The sequence below is a fragment of the Acipenser ruthenus genome, chromosome 25, assembly GCF_902713425.1.
Source record: "Acipenser ruthenus chromosome 25, fAciRut3.2 maternal haplotype, whole genome shotgun sequence".
Taxonomy (NCBI): domain Eukaryota; kingdom Metazoa; phylum Chordata; class Actinopteri; order Acipenseriformes; family Acipenseridae; genus Acipenser; species Acipenser ruthenus.
Genome location: NC_081213.1, coordinates 7,451,511 through 7,467,625, shown reverse-complemented (window position 1 = coordinate 7,467,625; position 16,115 = coordinate 7,451,511). Strand labels below are relative to the sequence as shown.

The 16,115-nt window shown below is 43.1% G+C and overlaps 1 protein-coding gene across 1 annotated transcript; it reads left to right on the top strand.

Annotated features, from left to right (window-relative positions):
- Window positions 1-10,324: 10,324 nt before the first annotated feature.
- Window positions 10,325-15,272, top strand: LOC131701583 (zinc finger protein 445-like). Its single transcript, XM_059000342.1, has 2 exons — window positions 10,325-11,109; window positions 14,731-15,272. Exons 1-2 carry the CDS (start codon window positions 10,332-10,334, stop codon window positions 14,742-14,744), a joined length of 792 nt encoding a protein of 263 aa, XP_058856325.1. The 5' UTR covers window positions 10,325-10,331; the 3' UTR covers window positions 14,745-15,272.
- The last annotated feature ends 843 nt before the right edge of the window (window positions 15,273-16,115 follow it).

Below are 16,115 nucleotides of genomic sequence, written 5' to 3'. Positions count from 1 at the left end.
GACAGAAAATGTTATGGAATGGGTCTCTCTTGTGCAGATGATGCACAGATCTATTTGAAAATTACCCCTTTACTCCCTCAGCTCTGTTAGCATACAGTATCTTACTAATGTGTGCTTTGCTGCAGCCCTACACAAGACCTTCTTCCACCATAAGTTCTAACTCCAAATTAAATTGCAAACTAATCCAGGTTCTTTTATACATGTGAAGGTTAATTAGCAATCATTTAAGCAATTTAACCTGAATGCCACACCTGGATTTCTTGTGCTGGGGTTCTCAACCCCATCTCAGCCAAATCAAGTAAGTTATTAGTGTGCCGGGTCTCCACCCTGCCACTTTCTGTCTAGGCTTGGAATTCAGTTAGATAATGGACTACCTTGAATGGCCATGTTTCTACATCAGTAAAGTCAGCCTTCTATCACTTATAAAACTTTGTTAGATTTTCAACTCTTTACAAACAAATAACCCTGCTGCTACCAGTGTTTCTTTGTGAAACCTTGTTGAACACTACACTATTTTATGTTTTGGGACAGTAGCACACTATATGTAATTGCTAAGGTTTTATTATTAGACAATTCTATGTTGTCATTATAAACTGGCATATCTCTTACTGCATTGAATTTCAAAGGGTTTTACAGTCAGTTCTAATAGCTAATAGTTTATTGATGACTGCGATAAAATTATATTTGAGGCCTTCCAAAACTCAAATTTTAATGTGTTTCATAGTGTGTAATTTACTACCATGTTTACAGCTTTTTTATTGTATTCACTTTAACCTTGGGAAGCCCACATTGCAACGAAAAGCAATTGATTGACGTAATTTTTCATTTGATCCCCTCCAAGAGGTAATAGAGACTTTCAGTTTGTGTAATGGACTATCCTTCAGGTGACTGGCACAGTCTCTTAGGGCTGTACTCATATAGAATTGCAATTCTTGTGCATTGCAGTCTTATGCATTTAAGGCTAAATTATTGGATTTATTCATGTGAAAAGAAATATTGGCTTTTTAAATTATAGACATACCTTCAGATATCTATTTACTGAATTTTGGATTGCTATTTGCTGTTCTGTGTGGAGGGAAGTAAAACAGAGTTTTGTATCGGAAAGAAACCCTGATAGAAAATGATATCTTCATGGGTAGGGTTACCAGACTTCCCAGGAAAACTGGGCTTTTTCCAATTTTTCGCCTTAATTTGTTTGTCCCAGTCAGAAAAAGTAAAATTGTCACGTTGTCCCGGTTTTGTTATTTTGTATTCACAAGTACGAAACTGTAGCAGTGGGGGGTCCCTGAGTGGCTCATCCAGTTAAAACACTGTAGCTGGGAGCGCAGGATGAGTCACACAGCTTGGACGGCACCAGTTCGCTTCCAGGTAGTGCAAAGAGGCTGAACTTTGCTGGGGACCCACAGGGGGGCGTCACATTGGCTTTGACGCTCCCGGAGTGGGGACTGGGAAACCGGTAGAGATTCTCTGTTCTCCAGGATCGGTAGCCCGATGTATTTTAAATACAATAAGCGGAGTTCACAATTCATATTTGCATTTTTTTTTTTAAATCACAGAATAAAGGACCTTTATACTGGTGTTGCTCTTTGCCTGTAGTTCAGAACCAGTCAAATTCTACAATAAGGACCTACAGTGAACGCTCCAGATACGCTGTGTACTGTTGTTTACACATTGAAAAAATAGTTATTGCGCAGGGTGAACGCGTAAAGAATACACAGAGCAATTTTGCTGCACAGCTGACTAAAGCTGTATTATTTTTCACGATTAGCACGGGTTCCATGATTCCCGTGAAATTTATCCATTGCAATGTAAAATGTAGTTTCCTGTGAAAATTCCCATTTCTGAAAGAATAGTGTAATACACATTTTTATCACTTAAAAATAAATACAGCAAACACTTTGCCTTTGATGCACTACCAGTTACACTGAATTTATGAACCTGGGAAACTGGTTTAGTTTGTTTCTGGTAAACAATTGAACACACTGCATAATTTCTGCACAATTTCTATAAAATGTCTTCAATGAAAAAGACATCAGCTGCTTAAAGATCAGAAATATTTCTGCTAAGATCGCTCTGTCCAGTACAAGAATGGGACATCTATTTATTTTTTTTAATTTATCTGATAATTCACTGATGGTGAAAATAGAATGTAAAAAGTGGACATAAAAAATTAAATACTTTACAATTAAGTATTTACTGTAATATTTAGGAACATTGTTGTATAAGAAAATGATCTTAAATTACCTTTCTGAGTGCATTCTCAAAATATTATTTTCATTTATTCCTGAAAACCGTCGCTATAATATCGGGTAAATGGCTGCGAAAAAATACATTGTCTGACTTTTTTTTCATGTAGAAAATAAGGAAAGTCATATGTACAGCTTGTATTGAAAGTGCTCATGACTTACATTGTGTTAAACTAGTTTTGCTATTGACTCTCAACACAGTTATATGAAAATGCAAAACATAGAACCCTACAAAATACAGAAAGCTAACCTTAGTGGCTTTTTTTATTATTATTAATATGTCTAAAGTCATAGTATGCAGAGTTTGTACATGGATCCCGTTGGATATGTATTGGAAAAACAAGGCGGAACCTGCTCTCCCGGCTCATTAATAATAGAAATAAAATGTAACCCATCTGTAGAACATTAGTTCTTCATTAAACTATGGATTGTGTATTGATTTTGAGTGACCCAGGCCATTGACTGCCACATATATGCCTACATCATTCTGTTTCCTTACTAGTCTATTGATTGGAAGGTCTAGATCTCTGTGTAAATAATTATACGTTAGCGATTGGATGAAGCCTTGGTTATAGCCAGGCACGATGCAGGCCTGTTATCTATGAGATGTTGTGATTTAGAAACATGCATTTATCATCTACATGTGACAATATGGAGAGGGAAAGGGATTAATGCTAAATTCAGGGATGGACACAGCAAGGCTTTTAGAGATGTTAAAATATAGCAGTCAGGCTTGTACTGTATGTTACCAGGCTGGGGCACCGTACTGCAAGTGGGATTGCATCTATTATGATCTATTCCAGATATTAACTGGAAGATAGAATAATATTTATACTGAAAGCCCCCTAATGTCTTGGGTCTTTGGAGAAAAGCCTTGTGATTATAGGGTGGTTCCTATAATTTGATCGAGAACCACATTGAAGTGAAAAATATTTAGAAAATGTTTAGTACAAACAGAGGAAAGAAAGACGACAGCAGCATTGTAATCCACAGAAACCAAAACGTCATGGATGGGCAAGGACAATGGACTGTATAATGTTAAACATACACTGTACATTCAAACAAGGATATCTATTGAACGCAGTTTGGTCTGATTTATAGTAGGAAGAGTGGTTTCAAGGCGGCACATTTTCTAAATGTGGATTTGAAGGAGATAAATGGAGCAATCTGAGCTTCAGTCATGGGGCTTCTTGTTCTTTGTAAATACTGTAGTAATGAAATAGCGGCTTGACATAGTGTTGGAGGGTAAGAAAAAGATGTGAAGGATTCAGAAAACATGGAGCTTAGCAGTGGAGAAAGAAGGGGAGGGAATTTCTCTTAGATCTCGATGGGGAGCCCATTGGGACCATGAGATTTACCACTCTGCATTGAACTGATCACCTGAGTTATCTACTCTTGGCAGGGCCTGTATTGTGGATCAATAGTAGGGATACACGGGTTTTGAAAGAAACTATACAAAGCTTAGAGGGAATGTTATTATTCAACAAATGCGATACACTGTTTTTTTTATTATTTAAATAAAACATTACTTAAAATATCTTGTGTTTATTATATCGTTCAGATCTGTTTTTTTTTTAGATGTATATTGCAGAAGGGAAATAGACTTACAGACAAAGTAATAATTGTTTAACCAGGGAATTTCCTACACTCCATCACACACTAGAATAACCGCACCCTCAACTACCAGAGCCCTCACATCCACTAAACAAGCATCGCACACTGGAACATGTTTGCATCCTGACCTGGCAAAGTCCAAACTACCTCTTTTCTATGTATTTATTCACTTCACCAGGATATGCCCCTTAAAGTCCTCCTGAGACCAGACACGGGGCGAACCACGTGATAAAAATGAATTCATGGGGAATGGTCCAGAGCCAAGATGACCACCAGTTTCCAAACAATAGGAAACAGCTGTGGAAAGGGGCAGGGCTTATGTCATAAATCAATCAAAGGGGTGGGGCCTATAACAGTGACAGATGCTGTAGTGCTTTACTACAGACTGGGCTATATAAAGTCATTAATTTGGGAAGGACAGCAGTGATGGAAAGGCATTTCAGAGATAAATATCGAATCTAAAAAATAATTCCTTGTGTTGAAATAGTTCTCAAAAGAATAATGAGGCTTTTGTTTTGTTTTTTGGCATTCAGCTGAAGTTGAACAATAAAAGACTGACAGTCCCAGAACCTGAAGCTTTTCTTTGGTGTTATTAATGAGTAGTGGCTTGCCACAGACAGTACAACTTATGAGATATTGTGGAAGTTGTGTCAGCATTTAAAAGCAAGATAAAGATGCCCCCTAGCATGCAGCAAATGTCAGTCCAGCCTCTTAGACAAAACACAGTGGTGAGCAAACAATAAAATGACTTTATTGAATAGAACATCTCTTACAAGTCAATACTCTAAGTACTGTGTGTTTCCTACCCTCTGTCCTAAGTCTGTCTCCACTTTTCAACTGTGTCTTCTAGTCCTGGTTTCTGTGTTGCACTTACGGTTATGGTTTACTTTATCAACTTCTTTTAAGATTTTAAAGATTTAAATGTGATAATATAATTGATGTTATTTCCATGCACAAATTAAATATTGGAATATGTAAAAAGATAATTAGTAACTGGTATGGTAATGAGATTATTGACTTTCAGCAAATCAGAACACCTATCCCTATTAATGACATCTCATTATGTGCTAACTAAAGAATGAACAGATATCATATAATTTTAAATAAAAAATCTGTTTTCCATTTTGAACTAAAGGGAGATATTTATATTTTTTCAAGATTCCTATTTCTCATAAAAAATGACGCTCACTGAAAGTGAAGATATTTTTTTAATAATATCAAAATTGAAATCGTTTTAGAATAATTGCTTCATGCATGTGGAAGGCTATTTCATCTCCCTGCAGGTTGAACTATGTTAATAATGTACATAATGGGCTATTGCTTGTCTTCAAACTAAACTACAGAGCGTAGTATCTGTTTGGAACAGAACAGTTCAATTAAAATGTGGTGTAGAGACTTAAACACAATCTGAAAATAAATTGAAAATAAAAACATCATAGGTGACAAGCTTGTGTCAATCACTAAGCATTTATTTCAGTTATAAAACAGCAGCAATTTGTATGTGTAGTTTGTGTTGTACAGACTCCACCCCAGGGTACAGCTCTAGTAACAAGTGGAAATTGGCACCCATCTGCTAAACTCAATTGTGGCAAAACACAAGACAATCACAGATTAGTAAGGGGGGATATTACTGAACACATGAGCAGAAATGAAAATAGATACACATGTTACCTTTACATATATATTCTATTTCACTGCTATAAATTATAGTAAACAAAACAGGAATTACAAAAGAATCCAAATTAAGGAGCCTGTTGCAGTGTTTTTGCCCTTTTGGAATTTTAAGAGCTCTTCTGTCAAAGCTACTACCGTCTGCACAAAGACCTTTTCAAAACCCACTCACCACAAGAAAAAGGCGCTTGGTTGTTCAATGCCTTTCCATTCACCTGTCAATTCAGTCTGTAATTGTGGCATATGTTCATAACCACAGTTTGTCTCAAAGCGGTTGCAATGTCATCTTGAAAATCACCTTGTCCATCCAAGGTGAAAGAGAACAGTGTTCTCTACAGATTACTTTCATTGATGGAATTAGTAATTGTTTGTCAGAACTAGCATTTTCTCTCAGAGATCTTTTCTTTTCTCAACTAAGAGCTAATTCTGACAACTGCAATGTCCCTTTGGAACTAGTGATAAATACTTACCAGAACTTTAAAGAACAGTACTTTCTGTTTTAGGTATTGTAGTAATACAGCACTTCTCTTTAAGAATATTTCTTTCTGTTCTGTGTACAGCAATGACAATGTGTTTATCATTTTGAAGTTATAGACTGCTGACCAGCTTTCAGAGCACTGCTGTAGGCCATGAAGAAACCCAATGCCTGACATCAGCCACACCATACTGAGTATTCTTAATACCAGTACGATTGATGTTGTCTGCTTTAAATAAAATCAGCCTCTTCCTTCTTTGCAATGAAAACCACAGTGAAATAAATGTTGGTCATGAAAATAAAATAAATACAGCTAGATTTTTTTAACTTATATATTAACAATAAAGCAGCAAGATTAAAGGCTTCTGTGTGTGGGTTTGTGACAGGGCAGCCGAGCAGTGAAGACGTTCCCAGACCAGAAAGCTGACAGAGACACACAGATACTACGGGTAAAAAGTGCTCGTGTGCGCCGTTTTTATTGCAAACAAAAATAAATAAAAAGGTTATACAAAAACACTGCTCACAGAGCAAACATAAATGTTCAAACAAAAACAAAATCATAAAGACAAACTGACATCAAATAAATACTGTGCTTCCTGCACGCGTAGCAGTTGCTTTCTTTGTTTCATTTTTACTTTTGTTTCTCTCACTCTCACATACCTCCTCTCTGTACACCCACCCCGGACAACAAAAGCTGCTGGTTTTTATACCGTTGACCATCTCCAGATGAGCAATAAATGAATCAATTAATTAATCTGGAGATAATTAATCCACTGCCGATCACGCATTTTCACAGACCACATCCAAACCAAACAATAACAAAACATACTCGTTTTAAATTGCCAGTTGTTTTTTAGCCCATTTTCTCCCCAATTTGAAATGCTCACTTGTTGTCAGCGGGAACAGTTTCTGACTGGAGCTTTGTATTTTCTTTTTTTTTCTTCCATTTCCCTCCCTTACACAACATACCAAAATAATGAAAAAACTACAATTCAATACAAGACAATAAAAAGTACTTCTGAGTGTTTTTTACAAGCCTTGGCAAACAGAAAAGTCCTTGAAATTTAAAGAGAGATCAAAGCCACAAATGTCCTTGGGGAAATAAATTCCATCTCCAGAAGGGATTGAAATTGCAAAAAGCCCTTATATACAAGACTGCAGTTTAAATGCATTAATTACATGGAGGTACATTCCTGGAAACAATTACTGTTTTGGAGTCTATCATCTTTGAAAAAAACTTATCTTGTGGATAAAGTGAATTCTTACTGCTACTGCAGGATCAATCAGAGGACTGGCTAATTGACAGACCAAAATAATAATACCTTTCTAGTAAGTAATATACTAGGTTTTTAGGTTTTGTAGACTGCATGTGGGAATGATAGACAGTTTTAGCCCCCCCCTCATTTCCAATGACATCATCCGAGTAAATCCCAGTATGGGTATTCGTACTAGTGTTGGTTTCCCACTACGAGTTTGAGTAATGGATTATTTACACCCCCCAGTCTTAACTCTGAGATATTGCCATCATACTTGGTGCACACGTGTATTCTGTGATTCCTTAGGTCTGGTTCCAACATGGCTTCCATATTAAGGTCATGTGACTTTGTTTATTCTATATAAATACAGTACATTTTGAGTTACTGTCTTAATGTTTTGTACACAGCTGTATTTTCTTTATTTCTCTCAGTTCCATTACCAATAAAAATCAACTCTTATTGCCACATTGCTTTAACCTCTGACCTCTGTGACCTTTTTCACATTTCCATTTTTCATGTTTACAAACCATTACATCTTGTATGACATAACCTTTCAATGATGCTACCAGGGATGGCTAGTTTTTGTTCACACAAACTCACATTTCTAGTTTAATATAAAATATGCGGTGCTTTCCCACTGCCCGAACTACTGTCGCACTTTGTCTTATCTCATATGTTTCAATATAGATGGTAGAACCTGTGGAGTGTACAGACATTACATTTGTGATTTAGGATTTTGAGCATGAGGTTGAAAAGCATTGAAAATAATGATGTTATTTTCCTCTGTTTCATGTTTGTGAAGTATCATATTTTTTTGAGAATTACATTTACAACCGATTGGTTTCAGTATAATAGGAAAAGTAACTGTCATGTACTTTGATGCTTTATTCTGATACAAACACATATTTTTATTTGAGGTGAGGTGGCTCAGCTTACCTTTTACCCACTGAAGTGGTGAGCCTGTTTACAAGGAAAATTAAGGTAGTCTAAATTAGAAACACCCCACAGTTCATTACCATTCAACAAAAAAGCAATAATTGTGTCTTTTACTGTATAAAGGTCCTTACTATTTTCAATTGTTTGATGTGCAATCGTAACAGGGCAGGGGCTTGGAGCAAACCGGCGACCCTGCACACCACAAAGCGAGCACCTTAACCACTATGCAAAAGAGCTTGTCTGCATTTGTGGTCACAGAGACCACATTGCCTGTTACACTCTTCCCCTTTAACTTTATCGATTGACAGAAGCCAAGCCATGAGATCCGGGTTATGGCACCAATGTAACACGGAGGAGAGTAGGTGCGAACCAGTGACCATGCACACAACAAGTGAGCATCTTAACCGCTATGCAAAAGAGCTGGGCTTTGTCTGCGTTTGTGGTTACAGAGCTTTTAACCTCAGCGTATCTCACTGACGGGATGGGATCCGTAATGGCAGTGTATCACATAACTCTAACGTACTATTCTTACAATTCTCAAACGCCGTAAAATAAGTAAGAAATATTGCATTTAATTTCCAATATCACATCTAGAATGCATTACATCATATTGATCTTATTACATGTCAGAACTAAAAAAAAAAATATTTGTGTTACTATTATTGAAGCGTAGCAAGGACACTCAGCTTGATGTATCATTTTGCACTGCTCGATAGTACTGAGATAAAACATACCCTCAGGACCTGTCTGAATGACAGCAGCCTGGCAGGCTCTACTAATGTGTGCAAGAATATTAAAGAGGGCTATTTGCCAAAGGGGACATTTCCCTATGCTGGGTAACAATCTTTTCTAATGGAACTATAGCAAAGATAATGAAGACATGTCAGGTAAATTGGGACCTAGTTTTCTATGTGAGAACTGCTTGCTAGATGCAAGATGAATAATTGGACTAGAAGGAAATTGATTAACACAAAATGTATGGTGTATTGGTTCCAAAAAATAAAAAAATAGGCTTGTTATCTATTTTAGTCACCATTGCAATTGTCGTCTTCTCCATCTTCAGTACAAGGTTGTAATAATTGTCATATCCAAAACTGCAAAATTAAATGTTGTTTCCCAGAAAAGAAAGTTTATGGGTCTGTAACAGGGAGAGACCTGGACTGGCCGTCTGACGCATGCGCGGTGCTGCAGGAAGGGGGCGGCAGTCCCGTTGGGTCTGCCTGCCAGTCATGGCGGTGACACGGAGAGGTGGGGAAGAGGGGGTGTGTGCTTTTCCCCTCTCTGAGTGGCTGGGAGGCGGACTTTAATGGGATTGCTAACCTATAAAGTAACACTCTGTTGTTTCCTCAGATCTGCCCCTTTAAACTGGAACAGCGAGCAAGGCGGTCTCGCTTTGCCTACCAACAGACGGGAGGATAACAAACGCCCGGAAAGAAAATCAAAGAAAATAATTTTAAAGAAAGAAAGGGGAAAGTGTGGGATCATTGGGCAGCCCCAGTATTTGTTATAGTGAGACAGCAGAGTGTAGGACGGAGTCCCGGGTCGTACGGGTAGCGGCGACTGGGGAGATTCACGCTGCGAAGTGCAGCACATTTATTTTGTAGTTTTTCCTTACTGTGCTTTATTTTCCCTGTTTCTTTTTGCCTTTTTCGTTTGTTATAATTTGTGAGCACCTGCGAGTGCGGGACTGCAGCTGAGTACCCTGCCGTGGTATTCCCCGTTGGTTCTGGATACCATAGCTGGTAGCCAGACCACGGACCACAAGCGCCCTCTACGGGCTCAACGAAATCGGTACACCTCACCAGAGTACCAAAAGAAAGTAATAAAACTGAGCACCTGTGTGGTGTTGTCAACTACCATTTCTGTCTCCCGTGTCAGTGAATACCCGCACCCTCCCACACGTGGTGTCAGAAGTGGGATTCACTGGCACTGCCCAAACAAAGCAGTGCACCCACCAAAGGAGAAGGAATGGATGCCGTCCAATTTGCGGCCATGATGGACCTCCTGCGCCAGACCCTAACTGCTGCGGTGCAGGGGGCTGCTCGACCGGCAGGTCCTGACCCCAGGTTACAGAGACCCACAAAGATGACAGCCGAGGATAAACCCGAAGCCTACCTGAAGGTGTTTGAGGCCATGGCGACCTCGGCCGGGTGGGCTCAGGCACAATGGGCCAGCTACCTCTTGCCCCAGCTGACGGGAGAGGCACAGGCAGCAGCGAGAACGCTATCCCCTGAGAGGATGATGGACTACCCCGCGCTGAAAGCGGCCATCCTTAACCGCGTGGGGGCTACCCCAGAGGGGTACCGGCGAAAGTTCCGGGAGGAACGGTTCTCCGCAGAGGAGCATCCCAGAACGATCGCGCATCGTTTAAAGGATTACGCCATGGGCTGGCTGAACCCCGACGCGAGTACCAAAGCCAGGATAGTGGAGGTGATCGTGGTGGAGCGCTTCCTGGAGTGCTTGGCACCGGCACCTCGGCTGTGGGTGCAACGGCAGGCACCTGCCACTCTAGATCGGGCGGTCGAGTTGGCGGAACAGTACCAGGCAGCAGAGCCAACGCCAGCAAGACTGCCTGGAAGGAGTACAATTGCTGTATCACCCCCTCCACTGGCCCCGGAGAAGGCGAAGGGACTGGGGGGAAGGGGTAGACAGGTATTTGGACGGGGGGTGTCGGCGGGAGCTCCCGGCCCGGGAACTGGGGCAGGGTGGGGTTACCCACGGGCTGCCGCGGTGTCGGACCGGGGTCTCGCGCGGCCACCTTACCGTCGAGCCCCTTTGATGGCTCCAGTGTTTCCACCCCTTGTTGAAGCTCCGGGACGAGAAACCAGCCCACCAAGGTGTTGGACGTGCAGGGAGGTGGGCCACATCGCGCGGGACTGCCCCGTGATGGAATGTGACCTCAGCCGACCAGGTAAGCATGTTCAATTACCTCAGTCACTCCAGCAGACGGGTTTTGTTATTCCTGTAACCGTGGATGGTACACAAACCCAGGCGCTCCTGGATTCAGGGTGTGGTCAGTCCCTAATACAGGATAGCCTAATCTCACCGGGGCATAAACAAATATTGGGTCGGGTGCATATTAAATGTATTCATGGGGATGTACGCTCTTATCCTAAGGTTAGCATAACGATGAAAATTGGCCAGCAGATGACACAGGTGCAGGTGGGGTTGTGCCCTCGATTGCCGGTCCCGGTAGTTCTGGGACGGGACTGTGGGCAATTCAAAAGTTGGTTGGCTGCCCTGACGGCCCCGTCCTCCCTATTGGCTAAGAAAGAGGAAGTAATTGGAGAGATCTTTCCCTTTCGCGACCCGGAGTGGTTTTGTCATAAATTTAAACCCCGTAAAACTAAACGGGAGCGCCGGGCTGCTAAGAATGAGGGCTGGCAGTGGAAGGGGCTTGAGAAGTTTCAGGTGGGGGCGATTGGTGAAGAGTCTGGGGGGGAGACCGCGGAGCCAGCGCAGGGGTCTGGTTCGGCTGCCTCCGCTCAGGACCGACCTGATCCCGAGCTGGAAGCCATGGGAGCTGATTTTTTAGCTCGTTCCCGTGACTTCCGACTCGAGCAAGGGCGTGACGACGTGCTGGGCAGGCTCTTTGACCAAGCAGCGGTGGTTAATGGTCGGGTGGTCGAGCCCAGGCGCGCCGCCACGTACCCTCACTTTGAAATCGCTCGAGACCTCCTGTACCGTGTTGACCAATTGCCCCAGACCGGGGAAGTGCGTCACCAGTTGCTGATTCCTCATCCCTTTAAGGAGGATTTACTGCGGCTGGCTCACGCTATTCCTTTGTCTGGTCATCTGGGTAGGGATAAGACTAAAGCAAGGCTTGTGTCACGGTTCTACTGGATGGGGCTGGATGGTGACGTCAGACGTTTTTGCGAACGTTGTGGGGAGTGTCAGAAGGCTAGTCCTAAAGCCGTCCCACGAGCCCCACTGGTGCCGTTGCCCCTAGTGGAAGCTCCGTTTGAGCGTATTGGAATGGATTTGGTTGGGCCGCTGGAGAAGAGTGCGGCGGGATACACACACCTATTGGTCATTCTGGATTACGCCACGCGTTATCCCGAGGCCATTCCCCTTCGCTCTGCCTCAGCCAAATCTGTTGCCAACGAGCTTGTGAAGGTCTTTTCCCGAGTAGGGATTCCCAAAGAAATACTAACCGACCAAGGCACCAACTTTATGTCCCGACTAATCCGCGGAACATGTAAACTTTTGGGGATTAAGACCATTAGGACCTCGGTGTTTCATCCTCAGACCGATGGTCTTGTGGAGCGTTTTAATAAAACCCTTAAGAACATGTTGCGCAGATTTATTAATAGTGATGTGCGTTACTGGGACCAGCTGATTCCTCCCCTTCTCTTTGCGATCAGAGAGGTACCCCAGGCTTCCACGGGTTTTTCGCCATTCGAGCTGCTGTATGGGCGAAGACCCCGGGGTGTGCTCGATCTGGTCCGAGAGATGTGGGAGGAACAGCAGGACAATTCGACTAATACAGTCCGGTATGTGTTGGACCTGCGCAAACGTCTTGAGTCTGTGGGAAAATGGGCGCATGACAATTTGCAGCAGGCTCAGCACAGACAGGAGACGCAATACAACCGAGGAGCCCGGTTGCGCACATTTCAGCCGGGGGATAAAGTACTTCTATTATTACCCAGTTCTGAGTCGAAACTTCTGGCTAAGTGGCAAGGACCCTTTGAGGTTACACGCCGGGTTGGGAAGGTGGACTATGAGATCTGCCAGCCGGAGCGACGGAGAGAGAAACACATTTATCATATAAACCTCTTGAAGCCCTGGCTGCAACCGGAGGCATTGGTAGTGGCGCAGGCAGATGACGTCACAGACCTGGGACCTGATCTTTCTGTGGTGGCGAAAACAGGGTCGGTACAGATTGCAGAAAATCTGACACCAACACAGAAATGTCAGGCTCGGGCCCTTGTGACGGAATTTCCTGATGTGTTTTCTCCCGTCCCGGGCCGGACTCGAGTAGCCCACCATCACATTGAGACTGAGCCGGGGGCGCTAGTTCGCCAGAGGCCGTACCGCATACCTGAGCGCAAGAGACAGGTAATAAAAACGGAAATTGACGAAATGCTCAGACTGGGGGTAATAGAGGAGTCCCAAAGTGACTGGAACAGTCCGATTGTTTTAGTGGATAAGCCGGACGGGTCCACACGATTTTGTATTGACTTTAGGCGAGTTAATGAAAAATCGAGGTTTGACGCTTATCCTATGCCCCGGGTAGATGAATTGCTGGAGCGTCTAGGCACGGCTCATTTTATGACGACACTGGATTTAACGAAGGGGTACTGGCAGATACCCCTGACCCCGGAATCCAGAGAGAGGACGGCGTTTTCGACTCCCTTCGGGTTATACCAATTTAGGACCATGCCCTTTGGGTTGCACGGAGCACCAGCCACTTTTCAGCGGATGATGGATCGCATTTTGCGGCCCCATCAGCAGTACGCCGCTGCTTACATAGATGACGTGGTTATCCACAGTGAGGATTGGCCGAGTCATCTGTGTAAGGTAGCGGCGGTATTGCAATCCTTGCGGGAGGCTGGGCTCACTGCTAACCCAAAGAAATGTGCCATTGGGAAGAGTGAGTCGGAGTATTTGGGGTATCGAGTAGGGGGCGGCCAGATCAGACCGCTGATTGCTAAGGTGAAAGCCTTGGCTGACTGGCCGGTCCCTACGACCAAAACCCAGGTGCGCTCTTTCTTGGGACTAGCGGGCTATTACAGGAAGTTCATTCCGAACTTTGCCACGCTCGCTGCTCCCTTGACAGACCTCACCCGGAAGGCTGCCCCAAATACGGTTCAGTGGACGGAGCCGTGCCAGAGGGCCTTTCTCGCTCTGAAGCGAAGGCTGTGTAGCAAGCCAGTGCTATGCAGTCCTGATTTCAGCAAGAGGTTCACCCTGCAGACGGATGCGTCAGAGACAGGTCTCGGGGCAGTGTTGTCTCAGGAGGTGCGGGGAAGCGAGCACCCGGTCCTGTATATCAGCAGGAAGCTCCTTCCCCGTGAAAAGAACTATAGTACCATCGAGAAGGAGTGTCTCGCGGTAAAATGGGCAGTCGAGTCACTCCGGTACTACCTCCTGGGGCGACACTTCACCCTGGTGACAGATCATGCCCCCTTGGCATGGCTTCACCGGATGAAAAATAACAATGCCAGAATCACGCGGTGGTACTTGGCCCTGCAGCCCTATGCCTTCAGGGTTGTCCACCGAGCAGGTAAGCTCCATCTAAATGCTGATTTTTTCTCTCGGGAAGGCATGGGGGTGTAGGATTTCGAATGGACCGGTGGTGCCATTCTGGGGGGGAGGATATGTAACAGGGAGAGACCTGGACTGGCCGTCTGACGCATGCGCGGTGCTGCAGGAAGGGGGCGGCAGTCCCGTTGGGTCTGCCTGCCAGTCATGGCGGTGACACGGAGAGGTGGGGAAGAGGGGGTGTGTGCTTTTCCCCTCTCTGAGTGGCTGGGAGGCGGACTTTAATGGGATTGCTAACCTATAAAGTAACACTCTGTTGTTTCCTCAGATCTGCCCCTTTAAACTGGAACAGCGAGCAAGGCGGTCTCGCTTTGCCTACCAACAGACGGGAGGATAACAAACGCCCGGAAAGAAAATCAAAGAAAATAATTTTAAAGAAAGAAAGGGGAAAGTGTGGGATCATTGGGCAGCCCCAGTATTTGTTATAGTGAGACAGCAGAGTGTAGGACGGAGTCCCGGGTCGTACGGGTAGCGGCGACTGGGGAGATTCACGCTGCGAAGTGCAGCACATTTATTTTGTAGTTTTTCCTTACTGTGCTTTATTTTCCCTGTTTCTTTTTGCCTTTTTCGTTTGTTATAATTTGTGAGCACCTGCGAGTGCGGGACTGCAGCTGAGTACCCTGCCGTGGTATTCCCCGTTGGTTCTGGATACCATAGCTGGTAGCCAGACCACGGACCACAAGCGCCCTCTACGGGCTCAACGAAATCGGTACACCTCACCAGAGTACCAAAAGAAAGTAATAAAACTGAGCACCTGTGTGGTGTTGTCAACTACCATTTCTGTCTCCCGTGTCAGTGAATACCCGCACCCTCCCACAGGGTCATTCCGCAGACCGGTAGGTGTTTCATTATTTTTTTTTCAAAAACCTCCGTTGTGCATGTATCAAAAACTTTATGAAAGATAATTATAGCAGTATGCAGTACTTTAAAATACTTGTAATTTCTCACCCAATAAAAAAAAAAAAACTAATTGGAATTAAATGTAATGAAATCAAAGTTGAACTAAAAATGACCTTTTCTTTAATACTTTAAAACAATTGACCTTTAAATGAAATTGATTCACATGTTGTAATGTAGTAATACTAAAGCAAACTAGTATAAATAAACATTTCTTCAGTGTTTTGTAGTTATGTGAGTGAGCATTGTTGCAGAGTTGAATAAATAAAGAAGTAGCATGCTAATTTGTTAGCCAGCTAATTTGCTTACAGAGGATGCACAATGGGCAATGATTAGGTTTGTCGTTCAGTTTTTGCCTGAAGTACTCAGTCTTTGTAGCCCAGCTTCGGTTTCTAAGAAAACAACAAGCGTCCAGAAATAATAAAATAATAAAGCAAAATCACATGACCCCTTCTTAGGTACAAAACCAGTGAAAGTTTAGGTAACAGCACTTTCACATATAGTTATTTTCCCATTAAAACCAGTTTAGTGTGTTTTTGGAATATATATATATATATATATATACTGTGTATTATTATTATTATTATTATTATTATTATTTATTTCTTAGCAGACGCCCTTATCCAGGGCGACTTACAATTATTACAAGATATCACATTATTTGTACATACAATTACCCATTTATACAGTTGGGTTTTTACTGGAGCAATCTAGGTAAAGTACCTTGCTCAAGGGTACAGCAGCAGTGTCCACCAC